Source organism: Pseudoliparis swirei, chromosome 20 (genome assembly GCF_029220125.1).
Source record: "Pseudoliparis swirei isolate HS2019 ecotype Mariana Trench chromosome 20, NWPU_hadal_v1, whole genome shotgun sequence".
In the NCBI taxonomy this organism is placed as follows: domain Eukaryota; kingdom Metazoa; phylum Chordata; class Actinopteri; order Perciformes; family Liparidae; genus Pseudoliparis; species Pseudoliparis swirei.
Window position 1 is genome coordinate 10,573,516 of NC_079407.1, and position 16,847 is coordinate 10,590,362.

The following is a 16,847-nucleotide window of genomic DNA, read 5'->3' on the forward strand; positions in this document are numbered from 1 at the left end:
GTCAATTTCAAATGGGGACTATCAGAGCACGAGGCTCAGCCAATGCCTTCGCTCACAGAGGTCTTTCAGGATTCAGCCTCCAGAAGCCTGAACCCCGCTCCCCTCTTCAGCCCCCCTGCTCCCCACCCAGGATGTCAAACACATGTTATCTCACTGCCTGGGCTCCCCTCGGCCTTGGAGAGGCACAAAAGGCTTCTCTGACATTACCAGCAGCCCTTGTGGCTTACCTCAACCCACTTTCTCCCCACCAACCCCTTTCCCCAACGCGGCACACTAAATTACTGTCTCCACCTCATCTGCTCCCTGAGCACTAAATTATTGTCAGCGAGCCATTTTCCCCCACACCTCTACGCACTTGCATTAGCTCAGTGTTTGTGTGCGTGTATGCGTGTGTATGTGTGCACTGAGGGCCTGTGTTTACACACACTGGAAACTGTCCCTGTCTGTATCTGCTTGCATTTAAAGATATCTATGACAATATCAATCATTACTCCAGTCTGTTTACAAGCACATGTTTACCTATTTTCGGTTCATTCTGACTTGCAGCAGAAGTGATGGCGTCCCCTGTAGCTAGAGTTCAGTTTTTGCTCATTAGTCAAAGCAATCCTTGCTCTTGTTTACTTCCACATGTGTTCGAAATCCGTTCTTATAGCATCTGAGACGTTTTATCTGTTTGTGAAGGCGCAGCTTTGTTTGCCGTTTAGGATTATTGGTTGCTATTTTTATTTATGCTGATGGCACATTGTGTGTGTGTGTGTGTGTGTCCGTGTCTCCGTGTCCACAGGGATTCTTGTGTTAGTTAATCATCAGAGGAGCCATCCTCAATTTATTGGGTACCACAGTCTCCATTAGCTCATACCGTGCACACACACAGGCCTGCAGCCACGTCACCCACAGTCATCTCACATTTATCTTGCCAAACAAGAGACTCCCACAAACACGTTAATGGTTTAAGATAGTTACAGACCCTCTCCTCCTGGAGAAGGCTGATGAAAAACCTCTGCATGTGTTCCCGTTTTTACAAGAAAACGTATGTGGTTATTTATTCCTTTTGTAATCATCATTGGTGTCCTTGTTATTTCACCATCTTGATGTCTTTCCAGGCTGCTATCCCTGCCCCGGCCCGAGCCTAAATCCAATAGCACTGGGAAGCCGCTGGCTGGCTTACGCTGAAAACAAGGTAGTCTAGACTCACACACACGCACAGTCATCCACTGCAGAAGTACCTTATCAGAAAAGGGGATGTATTTACAATCCCCAAAATGCATTGGATCTGCCTCTTTAATCTGTCTGGATAAACAACTCATTTCACGAAAAGTCCAAGAGAGATGATAACATTTTCAAAATCAACGGATGCATAGGAGTTCTCTGTTCTCTTCTGTGTAATGGGATTGTTAAGTACCCAGAATGTTCTATTGTGCACTCTACAACACATTTAATGAATAATACTCAAGTAATTGACAGATGGGGTAACTTTTTGTGTGACTGCCTAAGGATTTCCAGAAATGACTAAATCTAGTCTTTTTTTCGGACAGTAAGAGTAATACCGGGATGGAGCCATTAAAGTGATATTGCATTTGAAATTAAATCAGTGTGATTCGCTGTTTGGTTGTGTAATGTTTCTTTCAAAGCAAAACCAATTTCCTCCAAAGAGTGAAGAGGGGAGGATTTTGAATGTCTAAAATCAGAGTTCATTTCTCCAAATGTTTCTTTACAAACTGTACATCTTCTGTGTACGTCTTGTATACATCCATTTATCGTTGTCTGTTTGCAGTTGATCAGATGCCACCAGTCTCGCGGAGGAGCTTGTGGTGACAATGCACAATCCTACACAGCGACAGTGATCAATGCTGCCAAAGTAAGAGAAAATACAAGCCGTCTACATGACAGTTGATTAATTTAGACAACTCTACACTAGTCTACCAAAGTACAAAGAATATATATGTATATATATACATATATATATATTAGTGCTGTGAAAAATAACGCGTTAACTCAGTTAATTAAATTACAGGTTTAACTAGTTTTTTTTTTTTTAAACTCATTTAACGCATGCGCAGAATGAGCTTCCAATCCGTCTGTTGTTGGTCGTCTCTAACCAGCAGCATGTCATTCTGTCTCTAGTGTCGCGTTAACACGACTCCGATCTCCGTCTCGCGCGCCGCAGAGCTCGGATGCCGCGTCGCGCACATCGACGAAAAAAAGTCACTTGCAAAATGAGCTTCCAATACACCACTTCAATCTGAACTCTGTCCGCTCTCATGCAGACGGTCTGTTCATCGGTAATGATCCTTCCGCAGGTTCACCTACGGAAACCTTGTTACGACTTTTACTTCCTGTAGATCAGGGTCTCAACACGGCGATCGCGACCTGCCAGTCGATCGCGGCGTAGTGTTGGTAGATCGCATGACATTAAAAAGATTGGCCCGCCCCCTGACATGTTCTCTATAGCACGTCTTTGTTCTTTTATTAAACTAAACGTCTGTTGTTGATCGTATCGCCACAGCAGCATGTCATCTCTGTCTCTTCGCGTTGCGTTAACACTTATCGATCTCCGTCTCGCGCGCCACAGAGCTCCGTGCGCGCGCATCAGGACCGAGCAAAAAAAAAGTCACTTGTCAATCTGTCCACCTGTCCGGGCCGGTGAGGTTTCAGCTTTGCAGCGGTGTCCCCGCCGTCCCTTTCATCACGGCCCAGTTCATGAAGAAAACCCACAGTCAGTTTGCCTCAGCAGCTGCTAAAGGAAGACTAGAGGCCTTTAGATTGTATCATGGTGGAGTTAATGGTTGACAAACAAGAGAAAAATGTTCTGTTTAACCCTCCTGTTACCTTTACATTTACTAACATATTTTACCCTCGGGGTCAATTTGACCCCAGCAATTAAAACCTCCAGAAAATTATTAGAATTAATATTGCTTCCCAAGTTTAAGTGAGAGGTACTTTATGTTTGTTTGTTGACTACCTAAATAGCCCTTTAAATAAATAAAAAAGTTGATATTTCTTAAATGTATGACACAGTGAAAAACAGCCTGGGGTCAAATTGACCCCAAAGAACACCGACATTAAACATTGAATGGGGTCAAATTGACCCCAAAGGTAACAGGAGGGTTAAACATTCTGTTTAGGATGAAGATGTATTAATGTTCCATATGGAAGAAAACTGCTAAATAACTGCTGAGTTGCAGCACCATTGTATAGAAGAATGTATAAATGTATATATCCGTCTTTTGTCATAAATCTCTATGTTCTCACAAAATATACCGAGGATATCGGTTATATGTGATTAATCATGATTAATCCACAGAAACCTGTGATTAACCCGATTAAAAATTGTAATCGTTTCACAGCCCTAATAATATACATATATGTTTCTGCACTGTTTTATGTTAATGTCTTAGATTTTCATTTTATTTGCTTTTTTATCTTTATACATATTGTAGTAGCATTGTATCAACAAATACATAATTGCAGACAACTGCTCCTCTAGAATTGTTGTGCACATGAAGAATGAAGAACCTGAAATACAGACAACCCAACATGTTCCCAAGGCTTGTTATCATAATCTACTTTTCATTACTGGATATCAAAGAAAATACACATTTGAGAAACACTTTTTCTGCAGAGATTGAATGCAGCATGTACATTATGACACAAGCGTACACAGTTTCCAACTAAAAGAAACTGCAGTGCTTTTTATTGTTTTTCCATCTTCACATTCTCAGCCATGTCTCCCCACAACAGGAATTACTGTAGACTAGTTTTCTTTTAATTTAAATTGTTTGACATCAGTTCTCTGGTTCGGTCTGCAGCTATAGGCCTGTTGATCTGTCGTAAGCCTTCACTTGGATAAAATAGCACATAATATAGTATTTCCAGCTCCGGCTGCACCATCTGTAAATGTGCTGACATTGGATCCACCTGGCTCGCCTGGCTGACTGGTGCTGAGCTTATGAGACACTTCATCAACCTGCCTATCTGTTTCTCCCACTGTAATCTACTTCCTCCAATGGTCTTGTTTCACTCATCTCCACGGGGGAGGGACTCTCAGAAGGCTCACTAACAGCCACCAGCCCCCTTTGATACCAAGTGAAAATCATTCCTGCTCTGACTTAGCTGCTTGCTAACTCACGCTAACTACCCAGCTCCTCGTATGGTTCTAGTCCGTCTCCTTATTTGATCCCCAAGGATCTAATTGATTTAAAAAGAGTGGATGTGTCTTACGCTAATGTTTATTTTATTCAAGATTTGACAACGCACATTCATTAACATGAGCCACCATTTAAGTGTGCCAGATTTAGCCACACAGGCTAATTCACCTGCAGTCCATCATTAACAGGCTAATGGTAGTGTGCATCACAAAGAGCACTGTGTCGCTAACAGGTTAGCGGAGCAACATGGTGCGGGGTGGACAATGGGGAGGGGGGGGGGGATATTGATATGCAGACAGGCAGTCTGCTTGCCCACCATCTCCTCATTTAGGACCATATATCTCAATATGGATGACAAGGTATCTCCTTCTGGCTTGTGGCGCGACACGCTGGCTCTTAGTGCTGACGTCCAGAGACATGGAAACAAAAAGAGGGAGGGGGTAGCAATAAAGTGTAATGGCTTTTATTTTTAAGAAAGATAAAAGAGAGAGTGCAGCAGCTCTGGCCAATTGGACTCCTTGTTCCAAATTTGCTCTGTTATGGTAAATCTGTGTATCATATCAATCCTGCTGCCCATCACTCCCAGCTGTATGGTTGAGAAAGACCTTTCACATAAATTAAGTTGTAATTTGTTTAGATGGCGACATCAGGCCGTGCGTGTGTGTGTGTGCGTGTGTTCAAGTGTTTTAGTCCGCCATCGGACAAGGTCTGTCTCTGCCCCCCTCCCCCCATCAAAGGCAGATCAATAGCCCCTGTTTGGACTACCACTAAGAACTCCACAACTGCAGTGATTAGAAAACACATTAGTGTTGATCAATTAGGAGCCAAACGCCTCACTTAATAATTGATGCCTCTTCTGGCATTTTACACACACACACACACACACACACACACACACACACAGGCAGCAGACACTGTTAGTGTGCCTGGCCGAGTGGCGAGGAGAGACAGTGGGTGATTCTCAGACCCAACAAACGCGAGGCGCCATGCTGTATTGACAGGGCCGCCTAGTCTGAATGCCTGATTAGGCTCTCCGGGGCCCCTTTGGCGCTTACACACACACAGACACACAGTCACACGGATTGGACTCCATTAGACAAAGACAGTGTAGTAGGTGAGATAGACTCCACTTAAGCAGCACTATCCATTTCCCTCAATCGAGCCACAGAGGTGTGTTTGAGCCAGACACCCTGGCTGGGCCTTAAGCGGACACAGAGGAGCCTCGCACACGCACACAAACACACACACACACACAGGAACTGTATTGCACTTACACCCATGCATTTTTGTTGCTCGCAAAGTCAGCTAGAAACTACATAATCTTTGATAGAATATTAGAAATGCATAACGCTGGGTGTTAGATCTTCAAGCAATGATTGTTTTCTTTGTCTCCTTCCAGACTTTGAAGACAGGCCTGACAATGGTCGGTAAAGTTGTCACCCAGTTGGCTGGAACACTACCAGCAGGCACTCCGGATGAAGAGGGCACGCCTCACAGTGCGAGTCGCCGCAGCCCCCACTACCCCGGCGTGGTGACCATCATTGACACAACCAGTGTTGGCGAAGGACAGGTCAGTCCAGTGTATCTGCTTTTGTTTGTGATGGTTATTGTTTTAATAAGTGGCTTACAAAGTCTGATACAACCTGTGCAGTATAATCCTTGTCTTGTTTAGCTCGTGGTATTTCCCAAGCACAAGCATTTCTGACAATCGTAATAATTAAAACGAGTCCGCTGCTGCTGTCTCTTATTTGTGCACTGAGAGTGCAGGCATTAGATGGTATTAGTGGCCGGGTAGTTTTTTTCAGTAATTCAAGATTTTGTGTGTGAGATGGTCCTTTAATTTCTCTAATTCTTCTTTAAATTAAGGGGACATTTTTCTTCTCCGACAAAAGCTTCATCCATCAGTCAAACAATGACGTTCTTATTCAATTTAGCTCGGCCATACATTTAGTTATCACGAGGACTAGGTGATATGTAATGCAGAAATAGTAGAGTGAAAACAAGCATTCCAGTTCAAATGTAGTTTGTCAAGAGTCATCCTTTCAGGTTTCTACATCGTCTCACCAGTGTTTACACACAGAGCCATCAGATCCACAGAGGAAGCCGTCTTTCCTGCCCTCCACTCAGCTTTTACTCATCTGGAAAATAACACCTACAACAGAATGAGGTTTGGGGATTTCAGCTCAGTCAACAACACAGACTCCCCCATGAAACTGGTAAACTTGGTACACTGGGCTCGAGTTCCTCACTCTGACTAGTCATTGGACTTTCTCACAAACAGTCCAGACAGTATAGATTAGCGAACACACCTCCTCCACACTAGTGATGCACACCGGAGCCCCCCAGGGCCGTGTGCTCAGCCCCCTCCTGTTCACGCTGTACACCACAACCTCCATTGTGTAGAGTAGTGACTTTCAACCACTGTGCTGCGGTGAGAGATCGTCAGGTGTGCCGTGGAAACATTTTCAATTTCTCTTAATTGGTCCCAAAACATATTATTTAGTTGCCGCAAATAATGTGCTATTGTTGAGGGTCTGAGCCTACAATAATGTGGCTGGTTGGTAATTAAATACTCTTCCATGCCAGTGGGTGGCAGGAAATAGCACAATAATTAGCTCACCTCATTTGGATTCACTTTCACCAGGTATCCGACTGCACTGGTCTTGGTGTGGGGAAAAGCTAGCAAACGGCGCCATTGTCCCAAGCAAGCTGAAACGTTTATTTTCTAGGCGCTTGTCGGAAAAATGTGACCAGCAGACCAAGCTCCTGTGTTGACTGATGTTGTGCGCATGGTGAACTTGGTGCAGACAAGACCTCTGAAAAGCCGCATATTTGCATCTTTACGTGAGGAAATGGGAGCGGAGCACGAAGCCCTATCGCTCCACACAGAAGCCCGATGGCCGTCGCGCGGCAGCGTGCCGTCCCGTGTGTACGAGCTGCCGGAGGAACTCAAAGTGTTTTGGACTGATGAGGTGCGATGATGCAAAGTTGCTCGCCAGTGATGAGTGGTGTGCAAGGCTGGCAGACATGGCGGATCTATTTCAGCACCTGAATGAACTGAACACACGGATGCAAGGCCGAAATGAAAACCTGCTCACAAGCACAGACACAACAAATGGATGCCATTCAAAGTGCACCTCTGGCAACAACATGTGGAAAGTGGCCATCTTGACACGGTCCCCCTCACCCAGAAATGGCAAGGAGATGTCAACACTGCTGCACTGGGTGAGACAAGAGGTACACACTCAACAACTCTTGAGGAGAAGTTGTCATTGTATTTACCTTCATCCTCCACTGAACACATTGGGACCCCTAGAGCTCAGCAACAGTTTTTGGAGAGGACGTGACTTTGCGCGAGCAGGAGGAACTAACTGACCTGAGACCAGACCGAGGTTTAAAGCTGAGCTTTGCTGATCTACGTTTGGACAGTTTCTGGTGTCTGTATTCTGGCAAACAAAGCAATTTCAACATTGTTCCCGTTTTCCACAACATCTCTGTGTGAGATGAGCTTTTCAAGCATGGCTGCTATAAAAACTAAAAACAGAGAGAGGCTGAGAGCGGTTAAAGAAGAGCTTTGTGTTCGCCTTTCTTCAGTTTCTGCCAGGATATCCAAACAGGCTTTCACACTGAGGAAATATCAACAGATGGCAGAACAGACTCAAGGAAAGGCTCAAGGCTAAGCAGCTCAAACGAGTCCTTAACCCTTGTGTTGCCTTAGGGTCATTTTGACCCGAATCAATATTACACCCTCCCCCCGCCTTTGGGTCATTTTGACCCGATTCAATGTTTCACCCTCCTGTTACCTTTATATTTACTAACATATTTTACCCTTTGGGTTCAATTTGACGCCAGCAATTAAAACCTCCAGAAAATTATTAGAATTAATATTGTTTTCCAAGTTTAAGTGTGAGGCACTTTATGTTTGTTTGTTGACTACCGAAAGAACACCGACATTAAACATTGAATGGGGTCAAATTAATCCTAAAGCGGGGGGAGGGTGTAATATTGATTCAGGTCAAAATGACCCTAAGGCAACACAAGGGTTAAAGGACTTGTTCATACTTTATATCAAACAAGTAGCCCTTTGTATTATTGTGTACTCTTGAAGTACCTCTAAGTTTAAAAAAAGTTGGTGACCCCTGATATAAGCAAACACTGAAAGATGCTCATATAATCTGCAGCAGCAAAAACACCTTTTGTCCATTGTTGAGCCAAGGTTTTCTGCTGAAGACGAGGAAGCTGCGTTGGAGTCACAGTATTTGTGTTACATGTGCAGGACTAATGTTTTATTGAAGTGTTTTTAGCAGATTTTGTATTCAGGGGTCCAGCTTTTGAAATTAGTGATTTGAAAGTTTCCCTTATACATTTTTTTTAATTGCCATTTTATGTTATGAAATAGGAACACTTTAAAAAGGAGTTATCCAAAAATTCAATCAAAAGATAACAGTTAATAGAATCTGTCAAATGTTTCTGATCATTTGTTATTCATTGAGAGTTCTTGTTGAGAGCTGCATGTGAAGGCCTTTACACACCGTGGGCCTTTCTTTCATCTGCAACAAGGTACCATTTCCATGAATGAAGGCATAACCCATTCATGTTTTGTGGATCAGACTTATTCCAAATGTGTAGTGTACAACAATATGGAGGCTCTCTGTTTTTTACTTTCACAATAAATGCCCTAAACATATACAGTACACTAGGATCCTGGTAGCTGATGCTCTGCTTGTGCAAATGTATCCAAGACTTAATAAAAAAGTGTGGCAACTACAGCAAATATTCATTGCTACATTTGGTAAAGTGTACTTAATCACATTATTCACGTGTCCGACTCCGCCTGCAGGTGGAATACACACTTCCTGTCTGACAGGAAGCTCTGATTCCTCTCAAGGCTGCGTTCTGTCTCCTCTTCTCTTCTCCCTGTGCACCGGCAGCTGCACCTCCAGTCACCAGTCTGTCAAGCTCCAGAAGTTTATGGACAACACCACCCTCGTCAGACTCATCTGTGGTGGGGTCCAAAGGACCAAATAACTTAAAACCAACGCTGTTAAGTGTAGATTGCAGCTCCGTGTGACTCCCTGGTCACCGCTTCCTGGGCTCCACCATGACCCAGACACTCAAGTGGGAGCTGGACCTCAGCGCCATCACCAGGACGGCTCAGAAGAGGAGGTTCTTCCTGAGGCAGCTGGATAAATTTAATCTGCCAAAAACCGTGATGGTCCACTTCTCCACCTCCATCACTGAGTCCATCCTCTGCTCCTCCACCAGCGTGTGGTATCATTCGCTCTGCTGGAGGGCGATTGGCTGCAATCTGCCGTCCATCAGGACCGAAATCTCACACCTACGGTCGGGCTCATGAACAAGGCCTCGGGACTCTGAGGTCCCCTTACTGAATACACACAATTACACATCCCTGCACAACTGTGCACTTCAAACAAACACTTAAATAGCCGACACATTGAACATTCTCCTGTATTTGTTTGTTTATCAACATGTATTGTATATTTTTATTAGAAAGATGTCTTAATACTATTGCACTGTTTATTGTTATACAGCAAGTCAAATTTCTTGTCCGTGCAAACAGATTTGTCACGCCCGTTTCTCATGCTGGTTCTGATGTACATGGCTCTATCCCAGGTTATGGTTTGAACCATGCCAGTTGCCTTCAACAGAATCTCCCTCTCACATGTGAAGAACTGCTAAAAGCTTTTATCCCCTTAACAATGATTAATCACAGTGCAGTAGCTGTCACATTTTTAATGAGGCGTGTTCGCATACACAGTACAGTTTGTCAGGGATGTAGGCCCCCCACACACACTGCCTTCTCCGGCTCCCTCTTCCACATGGATTGTAGCCGCCCTGTAGCCCGTGGGTTGTCTTATAAGCTGGACCTAAGCCTTCAGAAGCAGGCCTGCACTCTGTCACCCGTCGACACACTGTAACCGTACACTGGCCATAACCACTGACGAGGCCTGGCCAGCAGGGGCGGAAGAGCGAGGTGCTGTGCGGAAAAGGACCGCTGCGGGGAAGGACCGGGAGGGAGTGAATGATGATGGTGTTCTTTATGGTGAAGAGGCAGGTAAAGGACGGAGACATGTTCCTGTGTCCGTGTGGCACTCCTGGATATCCCCATGTCTTTCAGGCTTTTAAACACACAGGCCCACACGCTCCCCACCGGAACGGGCCCGCTCCTCTGGAGGACACTCTGGTTTCAAAGGGCTCCATCAGGATTCCCTCAGAGAACAACACTGTCTGCCTGCATCGTAATAAAAGTGATCTGCTTCATGTCACTAGCCTCTTTTTTTCTTTCTTTCTTTCTTTGTATTCTCCCCTCCCCTTTATCTTTTTCTTGTTCTTGCTTTTGTTTTTGCTTGTAGTCTGAGACGAAAGCCCTTTTAGTTTTTTCGAAGTTCCTATTTAAAATGCCCTGACATTGTTAATGCAACACTGGCCAAATGCACCCCTGTCTATATACGCTACCTCTTCCTCACGCACACGCACTCGTGCACAAAGTGGCCCCATGTCTGGTCTTATTTCTAATCTCTCTCTTCCTGACTAAAGGGATTTTCTGCCAACTCCCGGTCTCGGCTCAGCCTTTGTTAGATTTGTCCCAGTCTCGACAACAGAGATTTAGGAGCAGCCTCGAGTTGTGCAAAGTGACTTATAATTTCATTTTCTGAGGCAACTTTCAGAAGTACCAGGCCAAACCCAGATTTGAGGCTAGTTGCTGCCTGTTTATGGGAAAAACCCAACCGCTGTCATGGGGTATTGTCATAGCCACATGTGAAAAGCCGCATTATGCCCAAAGTCAATTTGCCCATTGTCTTGTCTGTTGTTGGGCCATACCGTCCACACTGGTATCCATACAGCCTCTTACGCACCAGCACTGATAAAATATAGCTCTGACGCTATGAGTCATCATTTCTTTGATGCAGCACAAAGAGAACGCTTTTGAACCAAACGCTAGTTTGTTCAGTTTTATTGCACATCAGTTAATAATAATATATCCTTTATTCATCCCTTTTTTGGGAAATTCTTCTCTGCATTTGACCCATCGTTAGTTATGATGGAGCAGTGGGCTGCAGTGAAGCGCCCGGGGAGCAACTGGGGGTTCAGTGTCTCGCTCAAGGACACTTCGACATGCAACTATGGAGAGAGCGGGGGTCGAACCAGCTACCTTGAGGTTGTAGGACGACCACTCTCCCGATGAGCTAATTAGCTTCTCTTAGTTGTTCTATCCACAAGAGGGCAATGACACATTCAGAATGGAGCTCGACCTCCTGCTGAGTGCCGTGATGATACCAAACCAACACGTGAAGAGAAATCCTTGAGCAGGGGAAAGTCCCGCTCTGGGTTCAATGTTCTTATTGTTAGGACATTATTTTGAGTCTCTCTCTTTCTCTCTCTGTCTCTGTGTGTGTGTGTGTATATGTATACTCCAGGTCTTGGTGAGTGAGGACTCGGTTGGAGAAGGAGTGGTGGCTCACTTCCCAGCTCATGACAAACCCATATCCTGTATGCAATTCAACCCCAGTGGTAAGACACACTTTGTACTCGCACACACTCACACATTTAATTTTGAGGAAAGAGCTGGAGCGCTCTCTGCAAGTTCAGAAGGCATAGAAAGCAGGGGAGAGATTACACTTCCATCCAAGTGTAACATGCTGTGTGATTGGCTCACATGAGGCCTCATCTGGTTATCCCAGGCCAACTCGCCCCAAAAGGGTGTATTTATACTATGCTATACACAGTGAACATGTGTTTAACTTGAGTTTTCACAACACATGCCATACACAAACCGTAAGTGGTGGATGCTGATGTCTCCGTAGTAACATATATCTCCTTCCAACCTCCCTGTGTGACGAGTATCACTAATACAAAACGTTCAAATGGTTCGAGACAAAATCAGCCTATAAAAAAAAGAAGACAATCTGAAATGATTGCATGAGAGTCTATAGAACAGAGCAAGATCGTGGTTGGATCCTGGCTGCTATTGGCCAGTCTGCTTTCTTTAACCATTTCTACAGTTTCTATTAAACTGGGATCTGTGCAGGTCATTCAATAGAAATGCAGCTCCTCAACTCATCACTTGAGACAGTTGTAAAAATAGATATTATTATTATTACTTAAATATAGTTTTTTCACGATTTACTCTAAATGGAATGAAAACAGTGTGCTGAAATCAAATGTTACACTGCTTTCTCACCGTAGTGTTTTACTCTTAACATAAAAGGACAGTAGGTGCTTTGTAAGTGTGAACAAGCGACCTTGTCAATCTGTGTGTGAGCTTGTGTTTGTTCCTGTTACTCCTGTGGTGTGTGTGTGTGTGCTCGGGTGTGTACGCGCGCGCATGTGCGAATGTAAAGTTAATAAAGGATCCGCTGAGAGATGACTCACCCCATGACCTCCAAGCCCCAAGAAGCCTTTACTTACCGAGACTTCTGACTAAACTCAGCAGCTCTGTCTGAGCTGGATCAGGATGATATTGTAGACCAAGGCAGATGGGACACGGCTGTCAAGACCCCACCAACTCCCACCTTCACCTCCCCAAAAATCACACACAGAAGAAAACCCAGCTCATCTAATGGCCCCAATCACCCACTTTTAAAGTACAGCGACGAGAGAGACATGTTTTAGGCGTCTGCGATGCCGCCGCGGGTCGAGGCAGCTGGTCATAGTTTGAATGTCTTTCATACCGGTCAGTTGCTGGTCCAAGCAACTATTGTCCATTTTCAAAATTCACATGATCCACGCTTCACATTGGAGTGTGTCATATGTTAGATCCACCGCACTTGCTAACCAGTTGGGCACGCTCATGTGCACACACAGTCTCATTTTACAACACACACACACAGAGGAAGAGAGACGTCATTGTCAGCTCAGGTAGACGTAACTCCACGAAATCTTTACTCACAAAAGTGTTGTTCGCCGCTGTGTTCATGATCTGCATTTGGAGTTCAGCAGCTTTAATTTCTTTGCTGGCCGAATGCCGTGGCTCGTCAGTCGCTTAGAAGCTCGGTGAATCCCTCTTAGCGTGATGTGTTGCAGATCCAGTCATTAACCCAAATAGTCGGCGCCGCCAACCCTGCAGTGGCTTTCAAAAACATTTGATAAGTAACCAGCTGTTGCCAAACCAGCCAACATGAGTTGTAGGAAACATTGGTGGAGAAGTGGTGCCAGCGGGAGCCGGTAAAACTGAATTAGTGCTGCGCAAACTGTAAATTACAGTCAGCACACGTTTTGAACATGGAGTAAATCATGTCCACAGCGTTTCTAACAAAGCGCCCAGTTTGTTGTGGACGTGAATGCTAACACACGAGTAGCCAGCGGCGTGGATGAAGCGTGGACAACCTCCCTGTCAGTAGCCCATGAGCAAAACAGAAAAGTACTGTCATTACTGATATTTATCTTTCTCAAAATCTTTTTTCTCCCTTCACATCAAAGTTAGCTTCCTACAGAACTGCACACTCAGCATAACACACAGCAGTAGGCATGGGAGTGGCAGTGTTGGTGACCCACAACTTCAAAACTCCAAACACACTTTTAATCTGTCATTCAATCTGAGCCCAATTCAAAGCGCTAATAAACGTTAACATTACAACTGAAAACGGCGCCGCAAGTGGAGACAAAAATACCCAGATTTACCCCTTTTTTTCTATTTCAGTCGGGGCAAGTCATGAGATTAGGACGAGTTTTCACACAAGTAGAGAAACTCCACTTTTACACTGTGATTACATAACTCCTTTCATCACTGTTTATTCTTTTATTCATTTTCATTTCTGAGCGGCCAGCTGTGGATTGTCCCATAATTAGAGACCTCTTAATTTGATCAGAGCCCAAATCCTAAATGACGTGTTCACTGTACTGGCTCTCAGGGAACTCTTTCCAAGCATTTAGGGGAAGTGGCTTTTTACTGAACTACCTTTCTGGGCCTTCTGAGGCTCCCTCAGTGAGCGACCTCAACATGGCAGAAACAAGAAAGATATAGATTTAGCAGGAAACAATGATGCGTCTGAAACGGAGCATGGAAAGCCCTGAAGTTTTGGCCTGGAAGAGTTATGTAAGAAACCCCAGAGGCCTGTGTGTGTTGGAGGCTCAACAGAGGGCGGGCCGGCGGCCGCCAGTTCTTGGTGTGCCGGCTGGCGCTTTGCGGCCCTTCGGTCGATCTGTGGATCTATTCCTAGTGGTGTAATTACAGGGACGCAGATGAAGTGCAGTGGCAAGGCGCTCTCTTTAACAGCTGCAATGTGTGTGTGCTTGTTTTCTTTCACGTCTCGTCCTCTTCACCCGTCCTTAACGATCCTTGACTTGATTATTGGGTACGATGCCAAGGTCAAAATACACTCGCGTAGGGATGGCGGAGACACTGTCCAACAACTTGTGCTTTACTTTTGAGTGTGACTGGAACTAGATGGCGTGATTGATCCAGCAACTGATGGAGGCTCAAGTGCTCTACATGCAGTGTTGGGGGAAGTATTCGGAACATTACTATGGTCGAAGTAGCATATTCAGAAGTTTTAGGCCTATATTTAAAACATTACTTTGTTCAAAATTAAAGTAAATCTAAAAAATGTACTTGGGTATCAAAACCAAAAACATATTCACTATGGAGAACAACTAATTTTCGAGCTAATCTGTGTACATATGCATAACTACTGATGTTTTGAGAATAAATTAAAAACAAATATCTGATGTTTCCTACATTAGTGTATTTAGTCTGTGGATGTTGAATATGTTGGTAGGAAGAGGGTTGAACACATACCATTGAGTACTTTGGTATTGTTGGGCATCGGTGTTCCACATGCATGTGTGTGTCGCTTTTGCCCTCTTCCCTCTCATAGAGCGCGGCAGTCTGCCAAGGAGTGAGAAGTTGATTTCTGTGCAGCCGTTCAACTGTTCTGAATAAGGACGTTGTGGATACCCCATCAAAGCCAAGAGTAATGGCAGATGAATCAAGACTGAATCTCTCCCCATACGGAACTGTCCCATAAACCATACCCCTGGTTTAGCAACAGGACGGTCTAATGAATAGCCTGGCCCGCCGAGCCTGAACACTGAGGCAGCTGTGCCGTGAAGGCCGCTCTCCATGGTGTAATAACTCTGTCTCTCCATCCTACTGATGTGTGAAAGAAACCAGGCCGTCGCCGAAAAACCCCTGGACCCACACGCACATGTTGAACACGAGGGGGAATTCCCAAACGCAGACGGCTTCGCTCGGCCACACATTTATAGCCACACGTTTAGCATTGAGTTGTGTCTTCACACCAAGATAGTAATTAGCACTCACAGCCGGCTCTGACGTAATTTACACCAGCTACTCTGCAGGGCTCTGTCACTACTTGGCTGGAATAGCGCGTGCCACACTTCCCCCTCTGAATTCTTCTTCGGCTGTTTTAACAGGGATCACACGTTTTTAGTGACAGTTAAAGAAGTTGTCAGTCAGGGCTGGTAACTCAGTTGATACAGTTTAGCCGTCCCATGTGTTGGCCATTACTTATTTTTTCTGTCAGCAATAACCTAGTCAATATTAAATCGTTCTGCAGTACGGGGCAGATACATGACTTTGAGAATTCTGCGGCACAACACTTCTTTTCCCTGCTGCTTTTTAAATGTTGTTGAAATCTGAACATCTGGTGAAGCAGTGCTAGGAAGATAGCATGTCCTGTACAGAGTAGGTTTCATGGACACATTCTACATATTGGTGAAATGTTCCATCGAATAAACTTCCGTCATTATTTATTTTGTATTTATTATTATTATTATTTTTCGAACTCATATTGTATACTTCATTGATGAAATGTCAGAGATGCCAGCTGCTCATGAAAAGGCCGCCACAACAAAGACATTCCCACGTGTGCGCCTTAATCCAAAAGGTGATAATCTCCATCCAATGAGAGCGAGAAACACGAAAGAAACATTTCCGCAAAGAAAGCCACATTTCAAGGCCAATGGATATTGAACTTCTTTTTTTGTTCGATGTTACCAAGTGGAGACGAGGCTTCAGGAAAACGTGAATGTAAAATAAAGACTAGAAGTCATCTGGAACAAGAAGAGCGCGGTGGTTGCATGGCCGGAGCTGAAGAGAGTGCTCGTGACTCGGGGCCTGTGGAAAGCTTGGCCCGGAGACTCACCCCAGCTCCCCCCGTGCCCGACACCCCAGCCGCGTGGAGTCATTCACAGCCCACACGCGGGAACACGCAGCTCATTTGTAACTCTGTTACCGCATGTGTGTGTGGGTGGTTGGCTTTGTGGGGGTGAGGTGAATTGCAACTTTGCAAGTGGCCAAGCAAAGGAGGCGTGAGGCGTGAGCTGGACTCAATGTCTTGGCTTGCAATCACAATGTAATGTAAATTACACGCAATAGCATGTGATGTGGAAACACGTCCAGTGTCTCACAAGGCTTGTGATGTTTATTAAACCCCAAAATAAAAAGTTGTTGAATAGAACAAATGACTAGCTGACTACGTCAACAGTGAATACAGGCAGTAAGACCAGTAGCCAATAGAATCAAGAGTTCTTCTCCAAAGCCGCCTGGAGCGGCGGTTGTAGCATAGTGGCCACACCTCCAATCGTACTTTTCAACAGCACTATTTATAAAACTAATACAATATTAGGAATACAATAATGAATATACATCTGTAGCTCTGCCACAATAAACAATACTTCATGTCGGTGAGGAACAATAAACCGAAATCAAGTAAA

The 16,847-nt window shown here is 44.7% G+C and overlaps 1 protein-coding gene across 2 annotated transcripts in view; it reads left to right on the plus strand.

The window, feature by feature from the left end:
- The window catches only part of bcas3 (BCAS3 microtubule associated cell migration factor), a 329,169-nt gene that overhangs the window by 43,487 nt on the left and 268,835 nt on the right, over positions 1 to 16,847 (plus strand). For both annotated transcript variants that reach the window (XM_056440363.1, XM_056440364.1), the window contains exons 10-13: positions 1,104 to 1,180; positions 1,775 to 1,858; positions 5,548 to 5,718; positions 11,588 to 11,681. In XM_056440363.1, coding sequence (XP_056296338.1) covers positions 1,104 to 1,180; positions 1,775 to 1,858; positions 5,548 to 5,718; positions 11,588 to 11,681 — 426 coding nt within the window. The remainder of the gene's footprint in view (positions 1 to 1,103; positions 1,181 to 1,774; positions 1,859 to 5,547; positions 5,719 to 11,587; positions 11,682 to 16,847) is intronic.